At 43.1% G+C, this 24,077-nt stretch overlaps 1 protein-coding gene across 1 annotated transcript in view; it reads left to right on the forward strand.

Moving 5' to 3' along the window:
* Positions 1 to 713: 713 nt before the first annotated feature.
* Positions 714 to 24,077, forward strand: part of pcdh7a (protocadherin 7a) — a 41,483-nt gene continuing 18,119 nt past the window's right edge. Inside the window, exons 1-4 of the mRNA XM_026170852.2 lie at positions 714 to 2,187; positions 2,348 to 4,291; positions 6,511 to 7,687; positions 12,785 to 13,564. Coding sequence (XP_026026637.2) covers positions 2,868 to 4,291; positions 6,511 to 7,687; positions 12,785 to 13,564 — 3,381 coding nt within the window. The 5' untranslated portion in view covers positions 714 to 2,187; positions 2,348 to 2,867. The remainder of the gene's footprint in view (positions 2,188 to 2,347; positions 4,292 to 6,510; positions 7,688 to 12,784; positions 13,565 to 24,077) is intronic.

Below are 24,077 nucleotides of genomic sequence, written 5' to 3' on the forward strand. Positions count from 1 at the left end.
GGTTTTTCCCTTATTTCCCTTATTTCCTTATTTCTCTGTGTAGTTATTACAATATGATGTAAAGACTGTTGACTGCTGCTGCGGTGGCACAAACAGCAGATTAAGCCTTTAGGCTAAAAAGCTTGTCAGCGCAGAGACAAAAAAGACATTCTGTGTTTAACTAGACCACACACACACACACGCACGCACACCACGGGTCACTTTTCATTCAATATGCAAATTGAAAGTGCAGTTCATTTGCTGATGAAAGAGGATTCGTGCTCAATTATATCTTAATGGGTTGGATATAACAGCATGTTCGGGTCAGCATATTTTTATTAGATGATTTTTTATTAGGTCAAATGAGACCAAAATTTCTTAAATCAGCTGAAGCAAAAATGAACTAACCTGACCGGAGGAGCCAAACAATACACACAAGCAGGCGCGCACGTGCACTTCATTTTCTAATTGCCCGTTTCTTTCTTTCTCTCGTTTCTTCCCAGAAATGAATGTGCGCGCTCATGCCCGCGCGCACAAAACACGAGGCGAATTCCAGGATTCATTTCGAGGGAAACAAACGCGCACGTGGGGCAGACAATAGAGGGCGTGAGTGCGCTTGAAGCGGGCGAGTGTCGGTGCCTCTGAATGTTAAGCACATTGGCCCATAAGCGCTTTACACACCCACAGCTCCTGGTGCAGCTGGGAGGGGGGGAGAAAGGGGAGTGGGGGTGGGAGAGAGGGTAGAAACGGCAACATGTCACCCGTCTAGGCAGTTTGTCAGTCTTTGTTTACTCTCCGTCAGCAATAAACTGTTCACTAATGGCTGGTGCACAGGGCTCACTCCGTCAATAATGTTATGTGTTATGGGGAACTCCCTGCTTTCAGGCCGGGAGACAAACGGTGCTAGTGGCTCTATAACAAACGGCCTGACTAGCTTGGAAATTAGAAATGCAAAGGTGATGTAGTAGAGCAGCAACGTGGAAATCCCGGTAGTGTTCAGTAAGCAGCGGACCGATGCTGCATTGCGCTTCTCACCGAGCAGGTCCCTCCGCTGAGAGACAACAACTCCACACCAGTGTGCGCACGTGTGTGAGTAGACTATGTAAGAGGCAGTGAAAGCCAAGAAACAACCGAAACACCTCTGAACGTTAAAAGAAAAGAAAATAAAATCAGAAAAAGTGGTAGATAGCATGCTTACCACTTTTAATTCATCCGTGGAATTTATTTCTGCATTTATTTACAATAGAGCATTGGTTGCAGTGTTGCCTTGTGGAAGGTATACTATAGGTTACAGTTTACGCATGCCGTGCAACTATACCCGTCACAGGATTGTAAATATTACAACAATTTCCCATTACGTGAGAGCGCAAAGGCTGTGTCAATTTCTGCCTCTTTCAGAAAAGAATGAATGAAGCCCTCTACACTTGCCTCTGCAAAAGAGCTGCACCAGCAGAAATATGACTGAGCGCTGGGCTGACTTGTATTACAGCCAGATCACTCTCTTTTCTATCCGTCTCTCTTGTCCTTTGTATGAATACGTGAATAAAGATATTTCCCCACCAGGAGCTGTCAGCAGCCCAGACACCAAGCCATTTAATCTTCCTATATGACAGGAAGGGGGGTGAGGTCTGTCCCCAGTAACCGACATACACACACAGCGACCCAACACCGCCTCTGCTGCCTCTCCCGTTACAGCTCAGCGATCGAGTTACGCGAATGGGGGAAAATGTTGCAGTAGCGAAGAGAGAGAGACAGAGAGAGAGAGAGAGAGAGAGGCAGAGAGAGAGAGAGAGAGAGAGAGAGAGAGAGCGAGAGAGACTGCAGCATTGCTGGAGACCGGAGGCAGCAGCAGCAGTCCCGAGCAGTGCAGGTGAGAGGGAAAAAAAACCAGAGGAGGAGGCGCGTGTGGAGGAGTGAGAGAGAATGCGGGACTCTTGGAAAAAGACGCATCTACACTCGGTCCATCACCGAGACATCCATCCCGAACACGGGCTGCACAGGATTATGCTAAATTGATGCTGCACTCGGGATACCCCCCTTTTAGTCCACAAAGAGTGGCTCTGGTTTTTCTATTTTATGAGAAAATACATGATCAGAAAGTCGGCTTGCAAAACACTCCTCTCTCCAGATAACTTGCGTGAAGGAATCCGACTGCTTGGCACGTTGCTCCACTGCGGGAAAAAGAGGAAAACGCAGCTGGATCTGAAGGTAAGAAAAGATCCCGTCTAGCAGGATCCCAGAGACTTGTTTCAAACAGATTTTCATTCTTTTTCTGAGATTCGAGTAAATTTTGACCATCCGGAGAGCTGAGAGGCTGTTTTCTCTTTCTCCCTCTCCCTCTCTCTCTCTCTCTCTTTCTTTCCTCTAGTGGTGCTGCATTGCAGTTTCTAACTGTGAAAAACGCGAGAAAAGCCTCTGTCCCAAATGTGACTGGAATAAAAAGAAGTTACAAATAGCATTATGAACTGATAAGCGCCCTTGTCCGGATAGCTCTCCGGTTTACGGAGGGAAGAGAAAGAAGTGAGGAAGTGGATTAATCCAATTCTGATAAATTAGTTTTATTTTTCGCAGCAGGATGGATTTTTTTATATCTCTGAGGCTTAAACAGCCCAGCAAGATAAGAGCACTGCTGCTATAGAAGTTTGAAAATAAAAATCACTGAGTATAGGAGGAGAACAGAAGAAAGGAGCCTGTGCCACTGAAGTGAACTACAGTCAGAAAGCTTTTCTCCGGACCTCAGGCAGCAGTCCACAGAGAGTGGTAGAGAAAGGGTAAGAAAGGATAAACCAAACACCCACGCCGTGAGGTACACCAGAACATAAATAAAGAAGAGACGAGCCGCAGCTACGAGGCAGACAGCGGGAAGGAGAGAAGCGAGAGAAAGAGCCATGCAGAGGCTTGGTGCAGTGCACTCCTCCGCGGCGCAGGTTCTCAGCCTCGTGGTCTTAGTGCTGCAGCTGCTGACTCAGCTACCGGGTGCCGACTCAGCTCTCCGGTACCGGGTGGCGGAGGAGGGTCCACCTGACGTCAAGATTGGCAACGTAGCCGCAGACCTTGGCCTCACAGCAGGTACAGGCAGTGGGGATGTCACCTTTGCCCTGGAGAGCGGCTCAGAGTACTTCAAGATTGACAATGTGACAGGTGAGCTGACAACCGGCCCACGGCGCATCGACAGAGAGAAACTCCCCCAGTGCCAGATGATATTTGATGAAAATGAGTGTTTCTTGGACTTTGAAGTGTCAGTGATCGGGCCACTGCAGAGCTGGGTAGACCTGTTTGAAGGCCGTGTTGTCATCACAGACATCAATGACAATACACCTTCCTTCCCCTCACCCGTGCTGCAGCTCTCAGTTGAAGAGAATCGGCCCATTGGAACCCTTTACCTGCTTCCCACTGCCACAGACAGAGATTTTGGGCGAAACGGCATTGACCGTTATGAGCTCATTCAGGACGGTGGGGCTGGGTCAACTTCATCAAGACGCACAGCAGGAGGAAACCCCATTACTAGAGTAGATGGGCTTGGGGACCGGAGGGGTAGAAGTGGAGATAATGGGGGAGGAGCTAGAAGCAGTGTGTTTGAACTGCAAGTGGCAGATATACCAGATGGTGAAAAACAGCCACAGCTCATTGTGAAAGGCACCTTAGACCGTGAGCAAAAAGATTCATATGAGCTTGTCCTGAGGGTTCGAGATGGAGGGAACCCACCACGTTCCTCCCAAGCTCTGCTTCGTGTTTCTATCTCTGACGTGAATGACAACAGCCCACAATTTGAGAGGTCTACATATGAAGCAGAAATGGCAGAAAATGCCCCTCCAGGTACACCTGTCCTCCAGGTTAGAGCGTCAGACCGTGATATTGGAGTCAATGGGCAAGTGGAGTACGTCTTTGGAGCTGCAACTGAGTCTGTCAGGCGACTCCTAAGGCTGGATGAAGCAACTGGATGGCTGAGTGTTCTCCACAGGATTGATAGAGAAGAAGTGGCACAACTGAGGTTCACAGTAATGGCCAGGGACCGCGGCCAGCCACCCCGCACTGATCGAACCACGGTAGTTTTGGCTGTTCGGGATGAAAATGACAACGTTCCTGTTGTAGAGATCCGAAAAATTGGCCGGATCCCTGTACGAGACGGAGCCTCTTTAGTGCCAGAGAATGTCTTGGTGGACACACCAGTAGCTCTGGTCCAGGTGTCAGACCGGGACCAGGGAGAGAATGGAGCTGTGACTTGCACAGTAGTAGGAGATGTCCCATTCACACTCAAGCCAGCTGGGGAAACAGTGCTCCCACCCTTACCTGCAGATGACGCCTTTGACAGGTAAGATGAACCAAAACAGTTAACAGTGATAACTTACACAAAATCCTGAAAAGTTAAAAGTAAACATGCCAGGATAAGTGTTTATCATTAAGCATTTGCTGAACAACACTGAATCAAAGACTAGATAATAAGTTACTTGGGCACACACTGTCAGATAATGAACCTCTATCCTAATAATAATTCCTTGCCAAAGCACGGTGGAAATTTTTTAAGGAGCACAACACAGTAAGTTATCTTTGGTAATTATGAAGTAATGAGGCATTTCAAATAAAAGTTCAATATGATACACAACTTCACTTGAGCGGGGGACAAAACATTAGCAAACAGGCAGAATATTAGTAAAATAACATGTGTCTATGTATCATTAAGCACCTGAATCAAAATGACAGAGTTGAAAAACAACAGCGAGGTCATTGTTTATTAAAAAAAAGGGTCATATACATCAAACAATACAACTTTAAAATTCCATCAAACACAGGTAATTTATAGCTATTTATTAACACTTATGTACAGTGATTAATTCAGTTATCAAAGAACACAGATGTGTGAACAATCAGAGGGAAACTTGAACCCTTGATCCTTATACGGAGAGATTCTGTGGGCTCTGTCATGCTATGGAGGTCAAGTTCCTGGAACAGTTTGTTCCCTTAAAGGCAAGGGTCTCCAAAAATCAATACAAAGGTGTCCTGAGTGCTCACCTTTATTGCTTGATGAAATATTTCTGTACTGATGGCCTTAATCCATAGGGCACAAGGGGTCACTAAATGGTTTATGAGTATAAAAATGATATTAATCATATGGTCTTTGTAGTAACCCCATCTCAACCCAGCACAACACCTATGGGAGATTTTGAATCATATACAAAGACCTGACTCTCTACCATTGTTATCAAAACATCAAATGTGGGAATATATATTTTTTAATAACAATATTTAATCCCCCCCATTAGCGTTTCGCACACTTGTAGAATCAGTGATGAATGGTGAATAAAAGTTGTTCTAGAAGGAGCCTATTAGCTTAGTAAGATGCTTTTCTTCTTCTTTTGTAATTTGTCAACCCCCATTTTCCATAAACTGTACACTAATGTGAAGCTACTTCTTGGCTCACTCACTGGTATCTCCTCACCATACATACCATACAAACCTTGAACCGTGTGAACTGTTATCATGATTCAGAAATATACAGCATATGAAAATGTATATACACCTGCTTATTCTAACACTGATAACAACACATCCAGCAAACTGTTTCCATCTAGATCTCTGTTTTTCACAGAGAATTCAAGTGTTTTTCTATGCCAATTTCACTTGAGCTTAGTTCAAGTAGTGTCACTCATTCACTAACGTTACAAAGTAGGGAAGCTATCTTACAATCTGTAAACTTAAGGCACAAATATTCATTATAGTCAAGGGCTTTGCACTTTTAAATAATATTATTCCAGCAGTGATGACTACAGATGTCAGTGCACTTCAGTCAGTTATAAGAATGTTCCCTTAAGGCATTGAATGGCAGGAGTGAGAAAAAAAAGACAAAGCCTCTTAGGATATTATTGTTAGTACCAGACACCTGTACAATGAGGTTAGTGGTTTTATTGAATGTAAGGCTATTGTCGACTAAAGAAATTTGTCAAAGTGGTAACGATAAGAGGTCTTCACCACATCGATACATGGTTTTAATTAAAATGTCACAATCACAGTTTCTCCAGTGTTAGTGTCCCTTCACAGATTATTGCAGTCACCTTGGAAGATGTTTTTAAATCCAATGATTATTAAAGTAGCAAATATTAGAGCTGATTGAAAGAAAAGTGAAATTATTCGACAGATGTTAATTTTCAGGCAAAAAAAAAAGAACAAGGTATTCTCTAGTCCTTTCTTTTTAATTGGGTGCTTGTCTTTTTTTTGTTTCTAATCACTGTGATCTGCGTATCTCTATGCTTTTTTTCCTGTTGGAGAGACAACACAAGACTTTTGAAGATGTGACCTTGGGCTTTCTAAAATCAAAAGAAGTGACATTTTGTATGATATGATAATAGAACATTTCCCATAAAAATACCAAGACAATAGCCACTTAACTTTCTGCAACACCTGGTGTCTCAGTGCCAGTGCAGTTTAATAAGAAATATCATTATTTGTCTCCACCGGAGATCAGACGTATATCATTTCCCTGTAAAATGTCTATTGCATTCATGTTTCTTTTTTTTCTTTTTTCTTTTTTTACAGGAACAAGAAAAAGTACTTCTTACACACTTCTGCCTTGCTGGACTACGAGGCCACAAAAGAGTACAGTGTAACAATTGTGGCAGTAGATTCTGGCAGCCCCAGTCTCTCTAGTAACAGCTCATTGATGGTGCGAGTTGTAGATATCAATGACCATGCTCCAACCTTTGCCCAGAGTGTTGTGGAGGTCCACTTTGCAGAGAACAACTCGCCTGGCGAAAGGGTAGTCACTGTTGTAGCTACAGATGCAGACAGTGGCAAGAATGCTGAAATTGCCTACTCACTCGACCCTGCTGCTAATGGACCATTTTACATAGATGCAGACAATGGAGACATTCGTGCCACTGGGGTTTTGGACCGTGAGCAGCGAGAGCGATATGAACTGCGGGTTTTTGCAAAGGACAAAGGCACCCCGTCTTTACAAGGCTCTGCCAGCGTTGTTGTTCAGGTGACCGATCGCAATGACAACGCTCCAAAGTTTGTTCAGGAAATCTTCACATTTTATGTAAAGGAGAATCTGCTAGCCAACAGTCCAGTTGGCATGGTCACTGTGACTGATGCTGACGAAGGTCAGAATGCAGAACTAAGTCTTTTTGTAGAGATGGATGGAGTTGATGAGAAGATGACAGGAGAAAAATCAGAGGGAGAAGATGGTAAAAAAGAGAATGAAGAGTTGTTCTCCATTGAGAACAACACTGGAACCATCTTCTCTTCTGCATCATTTGATCGTGAAAAGCTTTCCACCTACACTTTCCGTGTCCGGGCAGTGGATGGAGGTGAGCCTCGCAAAACTGCTACTGCCACCGTCTCGCTCTTTGTGACGGACGAAAATGACAACGCCCCCGCAATTACTTCTCCAGCCAACGAGTCCTACACCCTCCTACCGCCTGCTAGCAGTGCCCGCACCATTGTCAAAACTGTAACAGCCATAGACTCAGACACAGGCCCAAATGCTGATCTTCACTTCTCTCTAGTAGGAGGAAATCCCTTCCGACTGTTTGAGATTGGCCACACCAATGGAGTGATCACCCTGGCAGAGCCTCTGGAGCGCCGCCACAGAGGTCTACATCGTTTGGTGGTCCGAGTGAATGACAGTGGCATCCCCTCTCTCTGTGCCACTGCGCTGGTTCATGTCTTCATTAATGAGAGCTTGGCTAATGCTTCACTAGTGGATGCACAGGTAACTTCATGTATTAATACAGTCTTATGCTAACTGATTTCTCCCACAGAGTACATTAAGTTAAATAACTCAAAGTAAAAGATTTAATGAAACCTACTGTCCCTTTTTGGTAAATGTGAACCACAATTCCACACTGTTGATAATGATAACAAATATTGACAGCGATGGTATTGCCCCGGGGCCTACTTAAACGGCCACAATGTCTACACATTACAGTGCAGGAGCTGTGGCTGCAGAATGAATAAATGCAGAGATTCTGCAGCCTGCATGGTGTAATTTTCAGACAGTTTTTTGGGGGAAAATGTGCCTACATTTGCCCCAGATAAAGAAGCCCATTTCTCAATTGATGGCTACTGGCAATGCCAGCTTCTTTGTAGTTTGGAGCCTACTGGAGTGTGTTCTTTGTCCAGCATGCATTGTTATAATGTGTGTGTGGTTAAAATAACTGTTATTACTGAAGTGGTTCTCCTTTTATGGTACATTGAACTCAAAGCTGAAAGCATTAGGTGTGTGTGTGTGTGTGTGTGTGTGTGTGTGTGTGTGTGTGTGTGTGTGTGTGTGTGTGTGTGTGTGTGTGTGTGTGTGTGTGTGTGTGTGTGTGTGTGATAGAGAGAGGGAGAGTGAGAGAGAAAGAGGAGAGGAAAAGAGTGTGTTTGAGAGAGAGAGAGCATTAGAGGTAAGTATGTTAGAGAGCCAGCAAGAGAGAGATCGCCCTGTCCCAGTTTTGGCCCTCTGATACAGAATAGGTTGAAGTATGTTCGTACATTTGAATAGAAGTTATTCCAGAGCCGTGTCTCTTAACTATAGACTTGAATATTAATGCAGTATAGAGTTTGCATTGTGTTTTGAAGCACACTGTGAAGAGAAGAGACACGGGCAGAGATTAGATAAAGTAAACCACTTCAAATGGTAAAGGAGTAATGTTTACTGGGAGAATAAAGAGAATCTTTAATATATAATGCATCTGCTATTACTGAATAAATCTGTGTGGCTTTCTGAAACAGAAGTCTTCAGAGCAAGATCAGAGTTGGCTTGAAAGAGCCACACAGAGGTGCAGAGGTAATTGACTAGACTCAAAGACATTACCGAGATACCAAAAATAACTACAACAGTATGAGTTCAAATTTAGCTTATGCTATGCTGGTGGAAATCTTTCTTTCTCCTCTGCCTCCGTATTAATCAAATGAACTTCCCATTACACTTTAAAAATGTTCAATTAAGTTATAAATGCTGGCAGGTAATAATTACTGAAACTTTATCTCTGGTGTGGAAATTGGTACTGGCGCTTAATTAATTAAATTGGTTCAGTGGCTTTGTGGTTAGAGTGTTTGTGCTGAACTTGTGGTTTCAACTCCCACTTGAAACTTGGGCAGGAACTGATTCTTAGATTTTCTCTGAGGAAAAGGTCTTCAGCTGTCCACTCTTTGCATGTATCATGATTTATATAAATATAAATATTGTATAAATAGTAGTGAGGTAGTGAGGCGAACAGTAAGAGTAGTAAGAGGCACACATATAACAAGCAAAAAAAATGTTTTGGTCAATATGGACAGCATAAAAAGTTCCACTGAACTCTAACCTATGCAAAATGTTAGCTGAATCTGTAAGAGCACACTTTATAATGCAGATGCACCTCTTGCAGACTCTACCTCGTTCTATGCTTGTTGTAGTGTATTGCTTCCCTGGGTGGGAAGATGACTAAAAATGAGACACTTGGAGAATATATATGATTGCCAGCTGAGAAATGTAAACTTTAACTAATTTCTCATTTTCTGTTATGTTAGTATAGCTATTTTAGACAGTTGCATAGCAACTACAGTAAAACTGTGCTAAACATGCCCTCTGAGTAATCTAAATCCTTGTATTGAACCACACTTAAAGCTAAATGTTGTGTTTTAGCAAGGGAAAAACATCCTGTATTACCTCAGCTTGAAAGTTTTGACTCACCTCATGTGGAGACAATTTGGCATCCAGATATCTTTTCGAACAAAGTCAAACAAATGAGTGCAGACAGAGGGTGAATGATTTTATCACAAGGGAGTAAATAGAACACCTTATGAATTTAACACTTAAAAATAGAAATATATATAAAAAAAACAAGAAATCAAAGAGATGAGAATTTAAAAAGATCACGAGGTAAGTGATGAAACAATACCAGGGCAGGAAGAATTAGCTGCAGTATGCCTAAATGACCATGCCACTGAATCAAACAATAGGGTGTAATATATCCAAGCTGATATAAAAGCTGTCTGTGATTACAATATGCATAGTTTAGTGTGACTGTAAGGAGGAACTTGAAGGAGTAATTGAGTAGAAGTCATTGAAGAGAGAATACCTCCATCTCATAATGAAGTCAAACTGAGTGGTGGATGGATGCCAGATGCAATTAGGGAACGAAAACGGCTGCTGCTGCTGCAGTAGCACCGCGGCAGAAAATTACCCCAGTCTTTTCTATCCAACATTACTGGGAGAGCCACATGTTGGATAATTATCTGGAATATCATTCTGCAGAGTTTGAGGTAGAAGAAGAAAGAATTTAGTTGTGAGATTTTAGACATTGCTGTCATTTGGGACCCCTTAAGGTACATCAAAAGTGTGATCTACTATGACGTCCACTTACACATTTTGACCAATTGTATATTATCTCAGTTCATCTATATATATATGAATATATATTTTTTCATCTTAAAAATGTAAGATTTTTAAAAGTGTTGCTATTCTGTGGTGTGAATTTATTGAGCCCCCAACCGGGAATGAGTACTTTTCAAGTATCGGCTAGTTGTGTGGACTCCTTGTCTGGATGCATCAGTATCTGCAGTGACATGCTGATAACTGAATCCTTGGAGAGTAGAACAGATAGATGCTAATGTTAGGTCCAGCTAGAATAAAGCTCATGCAGCAGAATGGAAGATTCCTCTGGGATTTTGGGATGCGTCACAAGGTTGAATTCAAATGTAGGGGTAGAGTTGGCAGCTTATATCGCTCAACACTTGGGGCATCTAATGTTCTTGTGCAGGTATGCTGTACCCATACCTGCATACAGCATGCATATCTACACTTGGATGACAATACATGGGCTGTCTCATCTTCTCACATGCACACTCACTCACTCACGCACACACACACACACACACACACACACACACACACACACACACACACACACACACACACACACACACACACACACACACACACAGAGAGAGAGAGAGGAGATGATTCACAAGCATACACCTTGCACCATTTCGTGTTTTTTGCCGTCACATGTGCCTGTGTGCTCACTCAAACACACAGAGACTCGGCGGCTGCACCATCACATAGTGGTATCTGTACATATGACACACCATCGCAATGTTCTCTTTGTTCTGCACACACAATACAGCAGACAGTGCAGGGGATGCGCTATGCCAGAGACGCCCAGTAGAATGAGAATGGAAAGGAATACTGCAGGCAAAAGAACAGTGGGGCTGATGGGAGAGCGGAGCCTGGCAGAGAGGCCCTCTGCAGTGGAAGCAGAATAATGGAATAGAACCAACACAACTCAGTGAAAAACAATGAAACTTAACCCTGATAGATGGGGATAAAACAACGAACTACAACACTGCCAGGCTTATTCTCAGCTCATGGATAACAAAAAGAATGCCTCTGTATAAGTAAGCCTCATATGCCTTTTGTAGTATAATGAGCAAGTTACACAGTGCAGCTGTATGAGCAGAATTTTCTGCAGTATTACTAACACTGCAGGTTATACCATATTTTTTTTTTATTGAGCCATCTGAAGCCACGAGGGCTCATATTTAACTTCTTTTTCTCCCATCCATCCTTGCATACTTTATTATCTAACATTCTTAAGCAGCAGGCAGCAGGAATTACATGAGTCAGTAGTTTTTTGTCTAGATGGGTCAAAGAAATTGTCGTATGAGCTCTGTGACAAGGTGTCGGGATTGCTGAATGAGTTGTCTCGCTAACAGCTTACACTCTCTGCGGGCATGTGTAGGTGCATAAATAGATATCACTGTGCTCATATCTGTCTAAACTTGTAGTGCATCTAAATAATGATTCTGCCTACAAAGCTGGTTTGTATTGATTAGTCGTATTTAAATTCATGAGTCTACCCCATATTATCAGCAGGGCTGTGCAGACCAGAACACCACAGCCTCATTGTCTCCTGTCGAGCAAGGCTCCATATCCACTAATGGCTGTGTTTGTGTTTCAGCATAACCCACTTTCTTATAATGATCCTTTTATTAGTGTACAAGCTCAGAGCATGTCTGAGCTTCAATCCTGTATATGTGTTCATAAAGGAAGATAATTGTTAGATCTATCTTAAGCCCAGAGACAAAATATGTGCAATATGCTGTATATTGAAATGGATTAGCGTGGATTTACCTTGTAACAAAACCATTATGCTAAACAGAACAAACTTGAGACCTTAAAATGTGGGGGAAAAAATGGCTCTAAAGACAATTCCACAGAGCTCACATATTTACAGTGGCCTCCTTATTTGTCTAACTGTCCAATTCGCAGTGCAAAAATTGTGATACCAAATCCTTAACAAATCCATGCCTACGCTTTCATTTACAATAGGGACATTGTTCATTGATGAGACAGTAGATGAGTTTGCATTCAGAGGGTGTATTCATAATGTCTCTTGAATTTATTTTCACATTTACTGACTGTTTCTCCTACTTTTCCCATTCCTAACTGCCCATGAGCTCAATGTCTAAAGTTTCATTTTATTCTTTTAATCAGCTTTAAACAGTATAATCCCAGATTTTTTCTCTACTACTGCAGAAGATGCGAGATCACAAGTGAAGAATTGGAGGCACAATTTGAAATGCTGCAACTGGGAAGCAAGAGCAATTATATATTTAGTGACACCCTATGTGTCTGGGAATAATGGGAAGCTCTCACACTAAAACACAGTGTAATTAAGATGACGATGCTGTTTGATGTTTCTCTGTGGCTCACCCCCACTGTGTCATCTTTTTACAGTTGCTGCTCTAAACTTTTTATTGATGGTTTGTCTCTGCATTCCTTTTCCTTCTTTACTCTGCATTTGCATCTTATCTTTCCCCCTATTCCCTTTCTCCCCAGGTGGCCCGAAGCCTGATGGCTCCGCTGTCACTAGACATTGCAGGGGACCCAGACAGCGAGCGTGCGTTAGGCAAGCAGCGCCTCAGTGTAGCAATTGGTGTCCTGGCAGGAGCCGCAGCAGTCATCTTGGTTATTCTTCTGGTAGTCACAGCTCGGCAGTGTGGTGCTCAGGGTAAGAATGGCTATGAGGCCGGCAAGAAGGAGCCAGAGGAAGATTTCTTTGGTCCCACGGGGGCGCAGCCACAGGTTGGCCGTGGTGGGGGATCAGATCGTGGACGCAAGCCTCGTAGGGACAAGCGCAGTGGAAGCAGTGGGAATGGACCTGGAGGAGGAAAGTCAGACAGAGCCCTCTACAGTGGTATAGTCACAGTCAACGGACTGCGTCGCCATGCCAATGATGATGATGAAGAGGATCTGAGCAGTGCTAGTGAGCGCCTGGCAGCTCGTTACTGTGCTGTGGATGGTGACCCTGGAAGCCCGCGGATGGGCGGTGGTAGGAGGCATCAGTCAAGCCCAGATCTGGCCCGGCACTACAAATCCAGCTCGCCCCTCCCCGCAGTGAATCTTCAGCCTCACTCACCTCCAGCAGAGGGAAAGAAGCACCAGGCAGTCCAGGAGCTGCCTCCCTCTAACACCTTTGTAGGCAGTGGTGGGTGTGTGGGAAGTGCTGGTTCCAGCAGCAGCAGTAGTGGAGGCAGTGGCAATGCAGATGCCATGTCCCTGGGATCTGACCAGTGCTCAGAGTATGGCTGCCAGACTGGAAACAAGTACAGCAAACAGGTAGGCGCACTGGATGTTGAATATTCTTTTGACTGGTCCCTCTTTACAACTCTGTCTTAAAAAACTCAGCTCTTTCTGTCTCTTTGTCTCTTTGTCCGCTGTGTGGCTCCTGATCTCCTCCTTTTCATCCCAGGCTTCATGTCTTCTTATTCACACATCTGCTGACATACTGTACTGCAAACCCTGTCGCTGATGTCTAAACACCATTTTATCTCCACAAAATAGCTGTCAGTGTGTGTGTGTGTGTGTATGCTTACGCACTTTTTTGTGTCTGTGTCAGCATACTAAGCCTATGAGCAGTGTGGCGGTAGCCTGCTGTCAGACGCGTGCGCTCCATGTCAAACATCGGCCCTCTGTTTAGCAAGATCTACTACAGGGCACATACATCAAGCTCACACTGTAGCCAAAGAGTACGTGAATGTGCATGATTGTGTGTATATGTGCGCGCGCACACGTGTGTGTATGTGACACCGTGTGTATGAACCCCTGAGGAGATCAGTCGGAGTGAAAACAGAGAGGGGTGTGGGTGAATAGTTGCTTCCAGCAGGGTAATTGGTCATTTTGTGTTTCTGTTTCCCTTGTCAAGCTGTTATCTTTCTTCCATTTATATATATGTTTATCCCATAAACAATATCAGTCATATAGTTAATGGATGCAATGGCTTTGGTTTTCAATCCAGGCGCTGCAGTTAAAAGCTGAATTCCTGCTGATAAATAAATGCACCATAGAGATGGTCACTCACCCCTCCACCTACACATGTATACACATTTACAAATACACAGACACAGTCACTATCTATCATCACGGCAGCTAACCCTTCTTAAAGAGGCGGGCTTCTCATTTCCTTGACAGACAAGTCTACATTTATCCTCCACGTGGTGAGAAAAGTGCTGATGTGGTCATTAAAAGGGAAGGAGAGCAGCTTCTTAGGCTAATCAGTTCATACATGGGCTCTCTGATCCCGCTCAGTGCACGTGCACACACACACACACACACACAGGAACACTCACACATATGCATACGCACACAAACTGCAGAGGTTAATCCATTACGGATTCAATCCTCTTAATCTGCCATTCCCAGGGAAAGAAAATGCTTACTGGGAGAGTTTGGTGTTCATGCTTATGTGCACTCAAAACATGCCAGAGCAGAGAGAGACTCACACAGACACACAAACTGACAGAGTAATGAATTATTGATCGGATGTGGTAATTAACTCCCATTCTGCAGTGAGGTTTGCCCCCTCCCCACCCAAGCTGACCCCCAAAATTTCCAACACCCATTGGTTTCATACACAGTGTGTGTGTGTGTGTGTGCTGGCTAAGATTTTGGGAGCTCATGCGTGACTTGGTTTCGCTTACATGTCAAAATTTGTTAACTCAAACAGTTTAGCGACATGAGCAGGTTTTTGTTTGTGGGTGCCTGTCACTTTGCTTGCAGTAGTGCTTATTCCATGAAGGCATATGCATTTTATACATGAGTGCAAGTGAGAGATAGACTCCGGGAGTAATAGGTGGTGTGCATGTGCCAGATGTAGGATTTGCGATGCCAACAGAAATTGGAATAGAATTAGATCAGGAGTGGGTGAGAATTACAGAAGGTTAGGAGGGGGAAGAAGATGGAGTAAACGAGATGGGGCAGAACTTCTGCATTTTAAAGCTACTTTACTGGGTCAGTGAAAATATTAAAAGCTGTTCATTTGAAGTCAGCACATCATCAGACCAACTTGGATGCTCATGAATAAAGTGCAAGATTGCATCAAAGAGGAAACAAGATCACAAGACAGCTCAGTTAATAGTGTTGGTTGTTTTTATGTAAATTGTCCACTGAGGAGTAGGGAGAGAGAGAGTGGGAAAGATATCTGTATACGAATGGAAATGGTGAGGGACAAAATGGTGAAAAAAACAGAAATGTGGTCTAAATGATTAGCTATTTAACTAAATTCTACAAGAAGTGTGTGTGTCCGTGTGTGTTTGTGTTGGGGGTCGGGGGTGTGTGTCTCTAACAGTAATAGAAAAATTATAGAGGTTCAATACCAAACTTCTTCTTCTTGCTCACCACAGTTGATCAACTGCCTCCATCTCACCCTGTCTCTAACATCCTCCTCTGTCACGCCGACCCCCTTAATTTCCACTATATCCATGAATGTTGTCTGTCTTTTTCCTCTTTTCCTTCTGCTCAGGAGCTCCATTTTCAACATCCTTTCCCCAACATACCTACTATCCCTTCTCTGCACATGTCGAGAGCATCTCAGCCTCAGACTTTGTCTGTAAATTGATCAACCCGTGCTATCCCCCTGATATACTCATTTCTAACCTTGTCCATCCTGGTCACACCATAACATCTTCAACTCTTCACCTCCAGTTTGGCCTCCTGTCGTTTCATCAGTCTCCAAACCATATATCATAGCAGCTCTCACTAACACCTTCCCTTTTCACTCTTGCTACTATCTTTCAGTCACAAATCATCCCTGACACTTATCTCCACCCACTCCACCCTGCCTGCACTCTCCCCTTCACCTCTCTTACATGCTGTCCAGTGCTGTGGAGGTTGGTTGAGCCCAGGTATTTAGTTTTGTTTACCCTCTCCACCTCTGCTCCTTGCAACTTCACTTTTACACCTGCAGTGGACAAATTCTAAGAAAGACGATAGGAGTATGTTTCTCCAAGAAAAGAGAGGCATGGAAAGCGGGGAGTAAAGATAGAAGACAAGAGAGCGAGAGAAAGAGAGAGGCCTGGTTTGGGTGGCAGCCAGAGACTGAGAGTGGACTGCTGAGATGTGGGTCATCAGGATACCCGTTGGCATCAGGACACATTAATGATCACAGCAGTCACATGGCACTGCAGTCAATATGGGCAAAGTGGCCTTGTTCCACCCTTTAACTCCACCACACACACAAAAAAAATGCACAATTCATCACAACAAGGTTCCTCCTGTCTGTTGTCCTCAGTCACCCACAATTAAAGCTTATCAAACTTAACAGTTATTTTTCCAGTTATCTTTGGTTTTCATCCTTTTTGCAGAGTGTAACTTAATCTGAAAGAGCGCTTTGAACTTTTCACTTGTTCACTTTTCTCCCCTTTTAACTCTCACTCCCTCTTCCTTTCCATCAGTCTCCAACTTTCTTTGCCATATGCCAGGCTATAAATCTAAACACCCCGTCGCTGGTACCCTTGCATCTTCCATGCGCCACACTGACCTCCGAGAATAAATCGACTCAGCATTTTCACTAGTGCGACTTCTTTTACTGTAGTGTGCACTTTCTCTCTTGCTGAACCCAGCGGGTGTGCGGGGGCGGGTGAGCGCTCGGTGCCACAAAGGCTGAATCGAACCAGTCACACATCATCTTAAACCCATGCACACACATTCAGTCCAAGTCCAATCAATGTCCTGTTAACAAGGCCAAGACTGCAGTGGAAACAGGTGGGTCGACGGTGCAGTTTTTTGCGCACTGCACATTTCTGCAACACTTGGTGAAGGTCACTGCTGGACTCTCACAACACGGGGCACTTGTATTGGCACAGCAAGGTCAGGTGAAGGGGAGTTTGTGGTGAACAGGACTCATCCGGCCAGTCTTGTCCATCTAATTGGACTGTATGGACGGGTGCGGGTGGAGAGATTAGGTCTACTGGATTATAAAATTGAAAAGCAGCTTTTCATTTCAGCAAAATCCCTCCAGGATTAAATATGATGAGCCTCTGTCACAGACTCAGATTCATGCATGCCACATGAATGCATCCGCACATACGCCCCCTGTGATAACATGCAGCGTGCATTTGGGTCGTAGAGGTGAAGGTACTGTCATCCAGAAACAAACAGAAACACACAACCACACACTGTCCCCTCCCTGTTGCTTTGTTACACACACGAATGCGCACACTGTAACCATCCCGTGACCCTTGTCATGATGATACCAGCACACTGAGGTATTTATTAAAGTCACGACGAGTTCAGGCCACTCAGCCAGCCATATGCTCAAGGGGCGAGTAGATGGGAGATGAGGAGGTGGAGGTAAGTGGGAGGTGAGAAGGACAAGGTAACCAAAGTGGGGATCACCCATTGAGCCAGACTGAAACTGATCTGCTGACCTGGCAGCAAAGCACGAGGGGAGGGGAGGTGCTGGGGTTAGAGGCAGTGGACTTGAGAGAGGAAACATGAGCCAGACTGAATGAAATGAGACAGAGTGAGAGAGGTTTAAATGATGGAAGGAGACTAAGAAAGGGTTGACCATCGCACTATCCCTTCTTAGGTGCTTGGCTGTAGATTTAGAACACTTGCTTACCCTGTAAACATTGATTTTCCGCTTGATCGAGATTGTACGAACATAAATAGTCTGCGTCTGAAAGTGCACTGAAGGTCCATTATTAAAACTCACAAACAAACTGACATTTGTAAACATCGAGAAACACGAATTTCCCTTTTATTGACAGTTTTGTCGACCTGCCATTCAGCAGTACTTTGTGGGCTCTTGGCATGAAGAGCCACAGTTGAATGGAAGTACAAAAGCATCTTCATCGCACCTTCGATTTAAGATTTAGAAGCATCAGCTGAAATTGAAAGAATAATAGTTTGTTAGTTAAATCATTTCATTCAACATTTATATTTTAAATATAGGCAACGATCAGATTTATAAATGACTCATAAATGTTTTTGTCATGTTTTTTAAGATCACTGGACAAAATAATCCTTTACTTTTTTATTCATGTTTTTATTTATTTATTTCCATGTTTACAGTGTAGTACTGTACACAGTATAGACATATCTACAATCACAGGTTTTGAGCTATCCATCTGTTTGAACTCCTCTGTTGTTAGAACAGCTACATTGATATAAATTTAACTGAAAGAAACTAAGCTCATAGACTGAATCTGACCAAACAAATCTTCAGCTGCATTGCACTCACTTCCACAGATATAACTCTGTAATACAGGGGAAAAGCCTTAGCTTGAGGACCAGATTTGGTTTCAAATTCCTGAAAAATGGTAAATGTGAAAGCACTGCAGGCTGCATCTGCACAAGAACTGTTTTGGTCTCATTTCGAAGCTGCCATTTCACACCTGTTTTTCTGCTATTTTCTCCGGGACTATGTAGAGTGTATTGGGCCGTGACTGCTGCCGAAACTTTTCAGATTGCACAGCGGCGCTCCAACTGAACACAAAATGATTGAGAACTGCAGCTGCTACTGCTGCTGGGCTGGCATGCTGCTTTCACAATGTAGCCAGCGTAGACAAGGTGCAGTCCAAATGTCCTCAGTGGGATGAAGATGAGGTTTTTAAAGTGATGTTTTGGTCGCCCATACTCTTCAAAACGCTTTGACTCAAGATAAGAATGTGAATGTAAAAAGTAAAGGGCAACAGGCGATGCTAAAGGTTGAGATTATTTTTAGGATTCATTGAATTAAAGCCACAAAGACAGCATGTGCACTTCCATGTGTGGCAGCCTAAGTGCAGCCAGAGAAAGACAAAGGAAGGAGAGAATCAGAGGGAGGGAGGTTGCAGGAGGCAAAAGGAGACAAATTGTCTGTTTCCTTACACATCAAGGTCAACCAGAGCTGGAATGTGATTAGAAGTCCCTTGTCTGTCTCAGCTGTTTACCACACAAGATAATACAGACAGGGTGTTCAGCTGATAATGTTACCGTGTTAACAACTCCTCCCTTCAGCTTTTGTTTCAACTTCTCTGTGGAAATGGCAAGAATGTGGGAATGTCTTTCCAGCAGATACATGCACTCACGCAGGCAAGCTGAAGCAGGGATACATGTGGCAGGCACTGTCAAAATTATGATTTTAACACACACAGACGTGCCCACCGAAACACTTTTGTGTGTACATAATAGCACATAATTACACACCCTCCCAGATCCTTATGCATACACACTTTTTCACTGCAAGCAAATGAAGTCTGATAAGAATATGATGACACACAAGTGGATAGGAAAGTTTTCCATCTCTTACATCAGTTTCTTCTTCCATTCCCTCTGGATCGGAATCACATTCACAAGCCCGGGCACACTCTGCCTCCAAGAATCACACACATCTGCGGAGGCTCACAAACACTCTCTCTTAACTCCCTGACACAGACACACATTTGAGCACACACAAAGACCTACATAGCAAGCCCCTCACTGCGATGCTTCCTTTTATTTGCGTCTTGAAGACTCTGCTCCGCATTGTACAGCTCGGCATTCAGCTCATCTGCCTTCCAGCATTACCTTAATGGTTGTCTGTGGGTTGAGCAATTTTACCCAATATTGCTAAACAAAAGCACTCTTTCTCACACTAGACAGGGATTCGAGACAGCTTAGTAGCCCTATGACTGGTTTTATCCACCTACACAAAAGAATCTTCAGTGCATTAAGTGGTATTGAGTTGAGCCGAATTAAATTGGCTTGAATGGATTTTGAATTGAACTGAACTGGACTGCGCACAGCGCAGCTAAATTGAATAATTCAGATTGTGTGGAATCAAGTCAGATTGGATAAACTCAAACTGAATCAATCTAGGGTGAGTCAACTTGATTAAAATTGGTTTAGCGTTGCCAGTCGATGTTCCAGGTGACAGCTCGGTGGACGGACTGATTTTATTATGTAGAATGGACTGACACAATATCAGCATGCTTTCGTTAAAAGATGCTGAAACTGAGTTTTGAACTCATGACATCTACAGAGGAAACAACTTACGAATCATCAAACACCTATCCAATGACAGGTCTGCAAACACACATAAAGAAAAAGCGCTTTTATTCTTAAATCACAATCAGGCTTAAAGCAAAGGAGGTGAATGCTCAGAGTTAAAGTATTGGAATATAAAGATATATGTCTAATTATGAGTCTTAAAAAAAGACAGTACATACTCTCAAAAGTGATGGTAACAGATCTAAGCTTCAATGTACAAACTTACAAAACCAAGGTGGCAAAAATCTACTCACTGGAATGTGCTTATAAACACTTATTATTTTATTGTACAGAGCAGGCGCCTGAGATATTTGCTTTAGAACTCAGCGCTGTGTAAGTCGTCCAATTAAAAAAAGTGTCTCTTTCCAATCTTCCATCCCCAATGTCTGACTTTACCCCCCGCCCCCTCCACACACTCACACACGCACAATTACATCTTCCTCCGTCTGTCTTTCTCTTGATTGATCTCTTTGTTCTCCCTAAGTGGTTTCATCTCTTTTCATCACTCTCCATCTGGATCCATCTTTTTTAAAACGTGTTTTTAATGGTTCCAAACTTTCTTTTTTTATAACACTTAATAGTTTCTTTAAATTTTACAAATGACTCTTAACAACCCTCTCCATTTCCTGCTCCCTCTTTTTCGTCTGTTTTTAGACCGTAGTTAAAATCAGCTTTAATCTTTGCTTTTCATTTTTGGGGGGGTTGGATAAAATTAAGCATGCTACCAAGGAACAAGCCTAAGGTGTGAATATCTGCACTGTGCAATATGGTTTATGCATTTTTGCCACTGGCGAATCAGAGCACATTTCTCGCCGGATATCAGCTTATTAGATCTTGCGTGAGTGCAAAAGACTGGCCCTGGTAGCGCTGTAGTCCAAAGCCAATGTTTTTGCTCCAGGCTACGTGTAGCCATCTGTTTAGAATTGTTGGTGGAAGATAGATAAATCGGAAGATCGAGATGAAGACTGTAGAAGAGGAGGAGAATAAATGAAAGAGTAGAAAAGAAATTCCTGGTTAGTACCACTAACTTTGGGGGGGGGGGGGGGGGTATAGTGGTGGCGGTGTGGGGTGGTTGTAGGAGATTTGGGTAGGTGGATGAAGAGAAATAAGGTGAGTGGGAGAACAGGCAATGCTTCAGTGAGTGGTGGAGGGAGATGTGAAGCTACAAAATGAAAATGCATTCTTAGGTATTGCCTAGGGGTGGAAAGCTGATGGGGGGAGTACAGGGAAGGAGGAGATGGACTGAAAAAGATAGAAATGAGGTGTATGGGTCTAGGGTTAGAAGTAGAAGAAGAGAGGAGGGAAGGAGGTTCACTTTGAGAGGAAAGCCAGCTCAGACTCTCCAGGCTATTTTGGTGTGTGTGTGTGTGTGTGTGTGTGTGTGTGTGTGTGTGTGTGTGTGTGTGTGTGTGTGTGTGTGTGTGTGTGTGTGTGCGTGTCAGGGAGAGAGGGAGAGACAGGGAGAGGGAAAGAGATGAGAGCTTTCTACCTGCCCTAATGAAAAAGTTACATAAATCTGAGTGGGCATGCCTCTGCCTGCAGCATTTCTCCATATTATACCACTGACCCAAACCTCTCCCAGTGCATGTGTGAGCGTACACGCTATGTGTGCGTGTTCGATCCTTGTAGAGTCCCACTTGCCTGTTCATGTCAGAAATAAACTAGAAGAGAGACACCCACGTAAATGTGCAGACACACTTACACTTACACACAGACCAAAAGATCTAGCTGACCCAAGCCCTAAGAAATAGCCAGTGTCTTCAAACAGAGATGTTAAAACAGGTTGACCTGCTTGACAGACACACATTTTCACACAGGCTGTATAATCACACACTCTTGTTCCCTTGGACTTTGGAAAGGAAGAACTACCTCCATACGCATAAACTAACATGATTTATGTTCACATACAGACACTTAGAGCCAAAACACAGTGAACGTGATGAATCAAACTACACTTAAAGTCAAAGACTTTCTCCTGATATAGCACAGTAATAGCAAGGCATTACCATAAAGCTCGTTCTTAATGGGTCAACAGTGCACAGGTACAAATCAGACATAGATTATTTAAGAGGTTCTCCTCTTGTTTCACAAATGCAGCACTAATATGAAGATGGCAACTAACAGCACTTGAGGAAAAAGGGGGTAAAAGCAAAAAAAACCCCTCACTTTTACTGAAAATTACTCACATCCGCATATGCACACAGAAGCTTTAAAACAAGCGCACTAAGAAACTGAAATCAAAGTCATGCAAATACGTCTTCCAATTAGGCCCCAAACAGGTTTCCATGGGATGAAATGGCAACCTCTAATTGGCTGGATAAAAGAATGCTCACATCCGAGCCGACAACTTGAGACAGCTTGGAAAATATACACATCCCTACCTGCATCCATACAAAGACACACACAGGTGTACACTTTGTAAGCGCGGATCACAGACAATTTATTCATGGTTAGGGGAGTCACACACGGTATCACCGGTAAGATGAGAAGCAAGGGTAGAGTGTGTTGACACAGATATGGTGTATTGTCAGGTGCAGGCACACACACATGCTTGGGTCAGTCTCTTTTTAAAAGCGTGAATAAAGCTTTGGTCGTGGTGTCGTGTTAACATAAAAGCTTTCATGCTGTTAAAAAGACCAGGCTTTGATTAGAATTTGATGTGTGAGAGTGTTTTCTAATGCCGGCCTTTGCTGACAGCGGCCCTTTTAAATCCTGCAGAGCCTTTGCAGGGAGTCTTCTGTCAAAAATATGTTGAATCAACGATTTCACCTTAACATGCTCTGAAGGTTTTTTTTTGTTGTTACTCTTTTTCTTTTCCCCCCTTTTTTTTCTCTGAATTCTCTAAAAGACAGATGTTAAACGTGCTCACCATGTTTGCAGTAGATCTTTAGTAGATCTCAACCAAAAGGCAACAGCAGCAGCAGTAACAGTGTAGCTGTGGATGATCAAACATTGAATTTAAAATTGTTAACTAACTGAATATTAAAAAAAAATGTTTTTTTTAAATCTGATTAATAAGTCGCTCCTGCAAGAAAGTGTCTCTGTGTGACTTTTACAAAGTGGTGTTACTCTTACATGGCATGATCATTATGAATGGTTAAATAATTCATTTCTTATTCCCGTATGGGGATTTGTGTAGAATATGAGATCTGGACTGTGAGGAATCCAAATGCGCATATCATGTCTGAACCCATGTAGAGATCAGTGAATGTATTTGCATCTACAAAGTGCTCCACTTAAGCTCAAAGTTTTCAATATATATAGTGCTTAAGTTGCTGAAATATTGTGTACATTAGAGGTCTCGTTGCTGTCTTGTGAAAATTAGTTTTCAGATAAACTAAGCGGATTAAATCCCCCTAATGGGCTGAAAAATACATTTCTTCCTTGAATAAGCTTTAAAGAGTAATTGGATTGTTGTCTCGTGGCTTAAAAGAAAGCTTGAAAGATCAATGCTTTCTAAAAACACATAGCTTCCTCTGCAGATGGACACCGTACAAGAGCCGTAGACTGCAACAGTTTCAGTATTTAAAAATTTATGTAACTTTTAGGGATGAAAACAGGTTGGATTTCAGAATCTTCTATGCCAGCATACTGAATATGTAGTCTGGACTCTTGGTTGGTTACAAATGGCAATTTCTGTCAGCCTATTGGGCTAATGAGACTAAATTATTAATGAGTTGTGAAAATAATCCACAGTTAAGCCCTGAAGCCTGAAAACAGAAGCACTGAATCAGAACATAAAGAAAATGTGACAGATGTTATATAGATGGTTATATTTTAATATACCATACACAAATCCTCATACACCCAAAATGAACCCTAATGAGGTTCCTTACTGACA

This window comes from Astatotilapia calliptera, chromosome 6 (assembly GCF_964374335.1).
Source record: "Astatotilapia calliptera chromosome 6, fAstCal68.1, whole genome shotgun sequence".
Classification (NCBI taxonomy): domain Eukaryota; kingdom Metazoa; phylum Chordata; class Actinopteri; order Cichliformes; family Cichlidae; genus Astatotilapia; species Astatotilapia calliptera.